Genomic DNA, 11,214 nt, shown 5'->3' with positions numbered 1-11,214 from the left:
CATTTTTTTTATTCATCGTAGAAAAACGATCCGCAAACCTACTCGATTACATAAGTTTATGGGCGCTCTCATTCAATAATACTCTACTTAGGGTAAAAGTACCTCGTTCTCGTTGCCTTTCGAATCGAATTTATAGCCCGTAACGAATTGCCGGTACATTACACGATTTGTTCTTGAAACTTTTCGACAACATTTTTCCACCGATCGAGAATCGAATCACGAATCGAATGAGTCACGAAAATTCGCGAATTTCACCGGTCGCTCGTGACGAAAGCATGGGTTACGCAAACGAAAGGTTAAAAATATATTCCAAAATGAAATAACCTTGAAATCGAAATTGATGACTTAAAATTCATCCGTATGAATATTAACGAGCCGACTAGCCTGATCGCCGCGAATATAATAATTAAGAGAAGAACGAATACGTAATTTTGAATATAAAGGTTTGATGCACTGAAAGATTTCGATGCAACCGGAAGTGATCTTGATGACCCGATCGGTTCCACGGTATTTCCTCGATCGGTTTTCTGTCGCTTGCACGCAAGCGCGTTCTTCGAGGGCGTGTGTTCGTACGTGGACGGTGAAAGTGGACGAGAGGCATTTGTCGAATCATTGTGCAGACGTTTCGCGGAAACCCAGGACTTCCCGGTCTTCCGATTATGCAACCGGACGGACCAGTTTTCGGCCGCTCGTGAAGGTGCGCGAAATCGAAAGCGAAAGGGTTGCGATCGAATCGTATTTTTTTCTCGTCTCGGTCCATTGGAGAACGAACGAAGAAAAGAGCTACCCTTTAACCTGTCGTAGCCTCGGGCAACGAAAACCGAGCTGGCAATCGCAACTGACGAACGAGGCGTGACTCCTCGACCCTTTTCGTGATTCGAGAAACGTTTCGAGACCTTCTAGTCGGGCAAATGCAACGCTAGTAGATACCATCAACGAAATTGGTTAATTAACGATTCAAGGTAAAAATCTCGGAGCGCATATCGAGAATTAATGTCGGTTAATTAAGTTATATAAACGCGGATGAACCTTGTTCGTTTGCACGAATCGTTGACTCTTGAGTTTCTGCTCGCGAATGTGAAGATTTTCTGATAAATTTATCACGTGCAATCTTTTTGAGAAATTTGCGCGTTTGCCAGCAGAGAAATTTTGTAGGCTTTCTTTTTTGCCAGCGTGGAGAACGCGTGATCATTGGAATCCTAATCTGATATAGGGAGCTTCGAATCTCTCGTTACTCGGGGTTATTTTACAAACGTACTTGAATACAAGTTTTCACGAATTTATCATTCGATCGGTGGTTCGTCGATCATAATATTCGAGACGCATCGGTAGCGAGCGGGGAAGAGAGATAAGATCGGGACACGTTTGAGACGGGTCGAATAAAAGCATCGTGGCACGTTCGATGATGCAATGACTGTCTTTCGTGCTTGGCTTCCGCATCTTCGGGTTACGCAAGTGGGTGAACCAGTTTCTGGACAGACCACCTTTGTGTAATTATGCCCGGGCATAACTGTCCACGCAAGAACAATAACGTCTCTTGTCGTTCCTGCCGTGAAAGCTGTCATCCTACACGCTCTGACAATTCGTACGAAAGTTGTAACTTACCAGCATCACCTGAAAAATTTCACAAGGTGTTGTCAGTAATGTATATCTATAATGTTTTAAAATGAGATTTTTGAGTGGTATCAGATTTATGAAAGAATTATTAAGAGAAAGATTTTCTGTTACGTCGTGAAAAGACAGTGATTACACGGTGCAGATTCGCGACTCCTTTAGTTGCGCAACTCTGGTAAACCAATTCTGGGTTTGACCGTCAAACAACTTTTATCCGATGGTCGGGGTCCTGTGAGAGCCGTGAAAGTCGGAAATAATGGGTTCCCTCGCCGCAGGTCCTCTTTGTGGACGGCGAACGATAAAAAAAAGCGCCGGTGAATCGCTTCGCCTCTTGGTGAATGAGCCACCAAGCCTCCAATTCCCTTTTGTCTTTATAAAACTCTCGTTTGCTTTTTTTTTTATCGACCCTTAACTGGTAACACAGGGTCAATGATTTTGTTTTAATTACAAACACTTTCGAGTTAACGCATTGTTTTGGGATTTTGCACGATCGAACCAACGTCACTAGTTACGAAACGAAGTACGTCATTTTTGGGCCGTGTTGCAAATACCTTGGGCGAAACTTCGTTAAGAATTCGTTTATTTATTTCCTTATGCGTCTTACACAATACTAGAAAGATAAAAAATAGTGTTCGCGTGTAGAACAAATGATCCGAAAGAGTAACACACGCGATCGATTGTATCGTATAAAATCGTACTAACGACAACGAAAGAATATTATGTATTTGTTTCTCATGAAAGTTTCAACGATGTCGAGCAATCGTAATAGATCAAGTTTGGCTTACAATTGAAATGCTTTTGCCAATTACCGAGAACACCGTCGAAACGAAATAATATTTCCAAACAAGATTATTCAGATTTCTTTGTGAAACTCGATTCGTTCGAAGGTTTGATACTCTTAACGCGATAAATGATAAACAAGTACTAATATTTACACAATGGACGAGGCACTTTCTATTGTTCTGTCATTTATTCAGAACACCTTACAATTAATGGAGAATTGAAAGGAAGACGGTCGAAATTTATGACTTTACAAATTAAAAAAAAATTATTTTCAAGTAAAATACCTGAAAAGGTCACGAGTCTAATTACCAATCTAATAATAATTTTCAATCATCCCCTTTTCCCCTTTTCCTTCGGCGCAATGCTCGACCTAATAGCAGGGCGCAGAACGATTCACGCGTTGGTACGCGAGCTAGTTGCTTAATTACGTGCTGTGTAATTACTTCATTAACCGTTAAATTAATAATGAATACTTACAAGAAAACACGTGGCACGAGTGCAAACACATCTGTGTCATCGAAATCCGATGCGTTTCACCTGTGCAACAACTTTATTACACCTGCAGAATACCTGTAAGATATCTTGGCATGTTTGGTCATTTATTTGGTCTGTTCAGCTCGAGATGATCGAAGAATATCGATCGTCTCTTGATGAGAGAAAGGGAAAGTGTTTTCAAACGCTTCAGGCAATCGAGTGCCCTATTCGCGTTTAATTCAAGATTCTAGATTAAATTCTCCTAACGAAGCATCGAAATCGTTAGGAGAATCGCAATGATTCCTTGGAGAATCATCGTCGTTCTAGTTGGAACAGCTGCGTTGTAAAATCCGCTTCCATAGACCTGCAGACCAGCTGTTTCGATGCTTCGTTTGCAGTAATCGCCATCTGAAAATTCAGACAAATCATGGGTTATTTTTAAGCGAACGAGTGGTGGGCATGTACCACCAAACTTTGGAACCTTTTATTTGCTAGGGGTTCAGTCAATTTATAGAGTTAGAATGCTTGAAATGCACTTCTGGTCTGCTTGCTCACCGCTCGAAAGACTCTACTACTTATTCCATACGGAGTCTCTCCGCGGTCCGCGCTCTATCCGTCTGACTGCACTACTCAATCTACTTCACTTATCCCCTTTAGTTTGTTTTCTGCCCATACACATTACTACTTGTTTTTTGCTCCTCTTTCCTCTACTCGTATTTTCACCATAGATAATTTACTTTATCCACAGTGATGGTTTACCAATTAATCGCGGTAATTACACGCTGCACGATTTATAATTAATACCGTTCAGTTCCGTATCATCTACTTCGTAATGGCTAATTTTCATCTGAAAAAATGTGAAGACCTATAAATCGAGTATCCATGGATAGTAAAAGGACGCTCGTGATCGATTACGTGGTTTCGAACGAAATGGAGACGAGAGAAAAGAGAGGAAAAAAAAAGAAAAGGGAAAGAGAAACAGGCTCGTACGCAATATCGCGATCGACAGAGAAATTATACAACCGTCGTGTTCGCAGTCTCTTTCTCCTCGTAACGCGCGAGTCACGTACGCTTTTCGCTTTCCATCGCGATTGCTTCTCAGAAACTCGTACCTGCGACAATTTTCCTCCTCCACCCACGAATTGTGTCATGTTCGAATATCACGAACGATCGTTGAACGAAGGATTCTCGATGACGCGAGTCGAAGCGGAAAAACACGGGTGCTCTCGTTACAGTGCGCGCAGATGTTTGCAAAGCGCAAGTTCGAGGCGGATTTCGAGGTGCAACGTGCAATGGAAACGAGAGTGGAATCGCCGAACGTGTCTCACGACTTCGCAGTCCCTCTCTTTTTCGTTCCCTTCGCTCGTCTTAAGTTGTCTTTGTTCGTCGTTTTGCACCTTTAGGTTCGCGTTCATTCCTCGTTCTACTCCGATTTCGCAAGTACAGTCTCACGGGGCCAGGATCGGACAAGCGGCTTTGCATTTTATCACGGAAACCACGGATGAAAGTGACGTTTCCTGCGTCAACTCTACGTGACGAGGGTGAACACTTTCGGTGTGTCAGGTGTTTGCGATACGAGTTAACGCTTCACCGATGCGATCGATAGGTGTGAAAACACTTAGAGCCGTATTGCAAATTAATTTCATTTAAATATTGAATTTGGACTTGAAAGTTCTTCATCCCCTGAAGGGATGAGAGTTCAACGAAACGCGTGGTCAGCGAATAGAGCGATCAATCAGAGTCACACCTGGCTCTGATAGATGATCTTCCAGGTAATTAACCGCAGTCCATCCTAAAGCATCTGGAACACGCTCATTTTTTTTTCTCTCTTTACAAGAATCCTAGCGATTTTACGTAACGTTTCTACGCTGTTAGTTTGGCAAGATCTGCTGGCCGAAGAGAAGACTCGTAACCCAGGCAATTCTAATAATTTCTCCGTACACCGGGGATCGTAATTCAGTCGAATGTCGTCACACGATGAATATTTGTAGCGCTCGACGGTAACTGGCACGTGGGAACTGCAACCTTCAATCTGTTACGGTAGGAAATTGCATAATTTGTAACAAGTTACGATGAAAGGTATCGCGCGAGTAGCTCGATACACGCTCGTACCGATCGCCTGGTGTCACGTGAATCGGTTCCTTGTTTGCTTCGAACTAGTATCGAAAGTGGGAAAAACCGTATCGTTTTAAAACAGCGATCGGGACGCGGAATTGGAAAGTAAAACGACTTGTCGTCGTGATATAAGAAAACGGAAGTCTCCGAACGAGCTTGCACAAACCCCCTTGCTCATTAAGGGAACAGATACCGCTTTTTCAAGAATTCATTTACAGATTAACTTCGATTTATTTAATATACCATATCGAATGGGACAACTTTTGAATCGACCAAAGTATCGTAATCTCTTAAGTATCTCTGATCATCTAACGATTATTAATTTCATTCCCGTTCACCGAATGACGCCTCCATCAATCGACTTCCAAGAAACTGACTTCTTTAAATCTTTGATACCGTTTCTTCGATTACGTAACATCGTAATTATTTCTCGCGATGAAACGGAATCGTACGGGGTTACGCTCTCCGATTAGTTTGGATAATCGAGTTTCTTAACAATGACGCGCGCTACGAAGAGGTTGGACGGATTTGCACGTGCAGCGAAAGGAACTGAATACACACGACGAGTTTACACGGGAGGGTAGCGAAAATCGTTTAGAAAAATCGCTTTCTCACCGTACGACCAGCCTACTACGTCTCCGGTTCTCAGGTTCTCCGTTCTCAGCCAGTCTTCGAGAGGCCTGAAGTACTCCCTGAGCGCGGACGCGTCTAATCTGTCCTCGCCGATGGCTTCTTGAAGCGTTTGCTGCCAAGGGACCGATGAACCCCTTTCCATGATTCTCCTGAAAAATATAATAGAATCATGTATACATATATTCCGTAACCTTTTGACGCCGTGAAATTCGTAGAGTAAAAATTTCCACTGATTTAAGATCGAAATCATTAGAAGACTGTCAGAAATTTTTCCGTGGCGGGAAAATGACATGAAGCAACACGCTTGCTCGACCATTTAAATTACTCAGCTCGTAACTCGCAAGCGCGTTGTTTTGTCTTTAACGAGATCACCGGCGGCGCTTTCTAGCCGCATCGTTGCAACAGCTTGTTCAACCCGCACAATGAAAAACCTCGAACGAAGCCGCAGAGGAAAATCGGCGGGGAACTGAAATGGGAGGAAAATAAAGATTCGTAACGAGCCTTCTTTTGCAGTCGATTGCGAACGCCCCGCGTTCATGCTAATTAGCGAACTATCTTTGGCAATCGGCCATGTTCCAGAGGGACGTTCGAGTGTGCATCAGTCGACTCTGTCATAATTCTCCTCCCGACTAAATTATTAGGGTCTATTAATACTCTTTCACGAATTTAATTGTCAAAGGAAATTGAAAATGTTTCGCTAATGACCATCTTCCAAACAATACCACTGTTTCTCGCTTTAATTTTCATCTCGACAGAAATCTCTGCATAATTCCAGCACGGTCTCTCGCGGCATGCCAGCAAGTACTTTGAGTAATAATCTCGTTAAACTCTGTCGAAGATAATGCACGCTTTGATCCCGACCAGCTACTCCCACGTGTATAGAAGCTTGCTATCTGTCAGTTGTTACACTCGTCACTGTCATCTTCAGGTTTCCATTGGAACGAGTTGTTTTGTCGATAATAAATCATAATAGAAGCTTTGTACAGCGTCTTCAGCCTTTCGGTAACCACAAAAAAATGATTGCTCGAATAATATGGTAATAAAAGAGCGAAAAGTGTGCTGGGATTTTACGAAGTTGTTTTATTACGTGATTCGGTTTACGTTCGGGAAGAGTTTGTTATCCGAGCTCCTCTTGTAACGCGTCCTCTGTCCCTGTTTTCCCGTTTCCTTTGACGAAATATCGTCAATTCAACGAACGATACATCTCGCTCGTAATCCCGACACGATCCTCGTTACATAAAGCGAATTCAATCCGCGATTTATCCTTTTGTGTATTATGACAGTGTTGCTTGAGGTTTAAGGGAAAGAGGATTGAAAACCTTTCGATTGAATAGCCGAGCCTCTCTTGTATCTTGCATAAGAAGGTACTTGGTTATCGATGATTGTTATCATTATGTGGTAACTGTCAGTATAATTCTAGGCTACTACGTTGAAAATTCTACTATTTTTCATTCCATGTACATAGAATAAAATTCTGAATCCTTGGAAGTTATGGATTTTAATATCTGTTTATAAAATTTTGAAATTGTAAGTGTTAATTATCTAAGTGTGCAATAATTACACGTGAAAATTTTCGTCCAACTTCCGGTTTATATTTAATAAACGTTCCGTTAATCGATTCCATAAAGCAGAATCAAAGTGACAGCATCCAGTGTTGCGAAAGGCAGGAAAGTGGCGATTTCGCCGAGGTGGCGAGCACCGGAAATTCTGAGGTCGATATAAATTGCATCGAGGGCATACCGAAATGTTCTTACCCGTCTGGTCGATTCCCACGGAAGGCGTGGCACCGTCTCGAAGGAACCGGAAGCGAACCACGGCTACGTGGCTTGCATCCAAATGACTTTCCAAAAAAAGAACTCGTTATATCACGTTTTAATACCGGCGACGGTGCACTTTTCACTTTCGTGAAATCGATTCTTTGCCTCTACCACTTTTCTTTATTATCGTTAATTGTTGTACGATCCTTACGATTGCTCGACTCCAATAAATTTCGTTTTTTTTGTTCATCCTAAAAACTTGATAAATAATAATTAAAAGAGAGAAAGGATATCCGTCGCGATGAAGACTTGGCCAAGAGAAGCTTCTCTCCCGAGTTGCCATAGCGATATTGATCGTTCGAAATTTAGCTAAGGGATCGTAGTTATTCCAGCGTCTTGGAGTTCTCGAAATTTCACGAAACCTTAACCAATTTATGGACAAACTCTCCTCGAGACCCATAGGTGTTTCCATAGGGGAGACAGCATTGTTGTCGTTCAATGATTTACATTCGATTACAGGTAGAATCGAGTCACGAAACGTTTCTACCGAACCACGCTTCGATCTCTACGTTTTAAGAACGATCTTTGACACCGGCTTTGTGGGAAACGCGTGTCATTTGGCTCATCGGTTTTGCACGATACAAGCCGGTTCTGCTATTTGCTTGCTACCCAATCGAGACCTTGACAGGCCCACAATGGGATCTTGAGTGCGGTTAACACGGTAAATAGTTCGACATGGCAATTGTTTCTGTTATTATTGGAAAATAGCCTGTCTATTTTATTGCCTAACCCTTTCGATTCCACGTGGCCGTACTGCATCGACGTAAAAATCATTGCTCGTTAAGGTGGTTAATAAAATTAAATTAGAAATTCCGTAATCGAAAATTGCGAGTATTTTGGAAGCGACGTCAATTTGTCTGTAATGAAATTCCTGTCGATCGTGTGAAGCATTGGATCGAGAGGGTTAATTCGATCCCATAGACTTTCGAAACGCATCGCTTGGTCCGCAGGCGTTCAAGGCCGGATCTTCGATTTGCATGAATCCCAACCAATTTCTGAATAATCACGGCAATTAAATGTTGATCGACTACTTCATTATGGAATCCCGATGAATTCGATCAGGCCATCATTGAAATATCGCTTGGATCATTGCCGATCTTTGAATCTCAAATGAACCGGCGCGATCTACAGGAATATCCGAACCATTTCTTGCCACACCAAGTTTCACGCTTCCTTTTTCATTGTATTCAATTGCACGATCTGCAACGTGTTTTTACGTCGTGTTACAGTCACGGTTTATCCGATCGATAATTACGGATATTACCGCGATGATTATTGAAAACACAGTGTACCGAACGTTATTGAAACACTGCGGTAATAACGTCAATTAACCTTTTCGCGTAAATGATGTCTATATCAGTAATATTTTCAGGCTTGTACATTGCAATTGTATGCTTATTCAATATCTAGACCCCCATGGTAGTCGACGTGTTAATTACAAAAGAAGGTAAGTGAAAAGCTTAAATTGAAAAAGCAATTGTATTCTGAATAATTGCAATTATAGCGCCGGTCATCAGTAAGCCCTGCAGCATTCACCGTGTTAATTACACAAGGTAACAGGTGAAAAGCATAAAAATAAAACGTCCGTATTCTGAATAATTGCAATTATAGCGTCGGTCACTAGAATGCCCTACGGCATTCAACGTGTTAATTACCCAAGGTGGCAAGTGGAAAGTTTAAAACTGAAAAACGCAACTGTTGTATTCCGAATAATTGCAATTATAGCGCGCTAAACTAAGCTATTAAATGAAAGATATTTCAGAGATCATCTCCACAAAAAAATCCATGTGCCAAAGGATTATAAAAAGAGGCAAAGATTTACATAATATTAAAAAAGATTATGTAAACTCTTGTTGTATGAATAATGAATGATCCTGTCGTGAACGGGTTAACATTCTCATCATTTACCAGCGTAAATTGCAAGTCGACCGCGACTTATGACATAAAAATATGATTGAAACATTGTTTTATCGGTCGTAGAACCAATGGACCGATGCGTTTCAGGAAGCTGCAACTCGACGCCGAGAAATCATTCTCTGGATATATCCCACCGTCGCGTTGCCCCCCTTTTTTTTCCTTATTTTCTTTTCCGCGAGTAGGGTTACACGGCCCATAAAACGGAAGTGCAACGCGTAACAGGCCAGACAGCCGCGAGTTTCTTCGTAACACGGCTCGTACACGCGTGCCGCGTGTTTTTACGCGCAAGCCGCAATCGCTTTCGTAACGCGTCCGCAACGCGCCACTTCGAGAGATCGTCCTTCGATTACAGGAAGTCCGGCCTTTGGACGACCGCCCGCTAGATTTTCATCTATCGATCCCCCGCGAATATGGCCACTGGAAACGAGCCTTTTCGGTTGGAAAATCGAATCATCCACAAGCTTTTGCTCGAAGATAATGCTCGAAACGGGAGCTGGCATTTGAATTCTAATTTTCTTAGATTCTTATCGTTCGACATTATTATTGACATTGGAGTATTTTTATTACAAATTGACGAAACTGGGGATTCAGAAATTTTTTATGCTTCCTTATAGATGAGTAGAATAAACAATTGCAATGTGAAAAAGTGCAAGGCATGCATCGAGACCAGATGGCACGATACGAGCTCGCAATTTTACAGGTCAAAGCCGATTTAAGAACCGTGGCAGAAATAATTAAATAAACTCACGGGGCATAATTCCGTATTGAAAATGAAAAAACCCTGTCCATGGAATTTTCCACAAGCCGGAACATTCATTTTCCCCACAGTCGAATTGGAAAATGAAACGGTTCCATTCCGAGTAATTACAATTATAACACGCCATACCGCGTATTTCCATTTTCACTGTGCCATTTAACGCGTTAACGAACACCTTATGCAACGTTTGAAAACCTACGAAACTCGATTAAACGTTGTTTCCCGCGGAACAGAAATAAAGAACAACGTCTTGACGCCATCTATTGCGTAATTGTTTTACAAGCAACATTTCATTAACCGTGGAAGCAAACGTGTATTTATACTTTAAACAGGTACCACGTTTCTAAGTGGCAACGTTAGATACTCCCAAGCGATAGAAGCGATTTATTATCGCCAGCTTCGTATCCTGACAGCTGTATCGATTTTAATTGCTCTTTCGCGAGATTTCTTAATTCTTCGCGGGGGGGAATCGAACTAACCGGCACGTGGCCGCGAGTTTTATCGATCTATTTCTCGTGATTTTTTTCTCATTGGAATCGTTGCTCGGCCGAATCGAGGGACGGAAAATTGGCAGAGAAATTGCGGAACCGAATAAAAGGTTTCCCTCTCGTTGACCCAGATTACGTTTACTAGATTGTCAAGGGAGGCGATCCGATCACCGAGCTCGATATAATACGGCACTCGATTGTATCCTGCACACGATATTTCTGATCAACTCTGTACACACATGTTCTATCATTGAACGAAGAAGAGGGTCATCGTTTTTTCAGACTTTTTTAAGATTCTGGTCAGACCTTGAAACTATTCGTATTACTGATTCGATTCGACTTTTCTGACATTACATTAATTCGTCGGGAAAACTTTTCTGCATCTCTGTTATTAGATTCCGTCAAGTTTTCTCGTCCTAACCGAAAGACGAACTTTCGAAGGACGTTGATAAAGGTATTCCTATTTAGAGAAGCAAATTGTTGATTGTAAGATTGAATAGTTCTTTGTGAAGAATTATTTATTGTCATCGAACGCCCACGGGTCGCGATTCCGTTGTAAATCATGAATGATTTACAGCCGATGGTCATCGCATCTCGTTTTCCTTGGCACTCTCGT

General features: G+C 41.9%; 1 protein-coding gene across 3 annotated transcripts in view; it reads right to left on the bottom strand.

Moving 5' to 3' along the window:
- Positions 1–2,127: 2,127 nt before the first annotated feature.
- Ance-3 (angiotensin-converting enzyme Ance-3) overlaps positions 2,128–11,214 on the bottom strand; it is a 41,566-nt gene continuing 32,479 nt past the window's right edge. For 2 of the 3 annotated variants that reach the window (XM_034323492.2, XM_034323493.2), the window contains 2 exons: positions 5,602–5,768; positions 2,128–3,279 (listed from right to left, as the gene is read on the bottom strand). In XM_034323492.2, the coding sequence (XP_034179383.1) occupies positions 3,134–3,279; positions 5,602–5,768 (313 nt within the window). In that variant the 3' untranslated portion in view covers positions 2,128–3,133. The remainder of the gene's footprint in view (positions 3,280–5,601; positions 5,769–11,214) is intronic. The other variant, XM_034323491.2, reaches the window with a different exon arrangement.

Source organism: Osmia lignaria, chromosome 11, assembly GCF_051020975.1.
Source record: "Osmia lignaria lignaria isolate PbOS001 chromosome 11, iyOsmLign1, whole genome shotgun sequence".
NCBI lineage: Eukaryota > Metazoa > Arthropoda > Insecta > Hymenoptera > Megachilidae > Osmia > Osmia lignaria.
The sequence above is the reverse complement of the archived record's forward strand: the minus strand, read 5'-3'. Positions and strand labels throughout refer to the sequence as shown.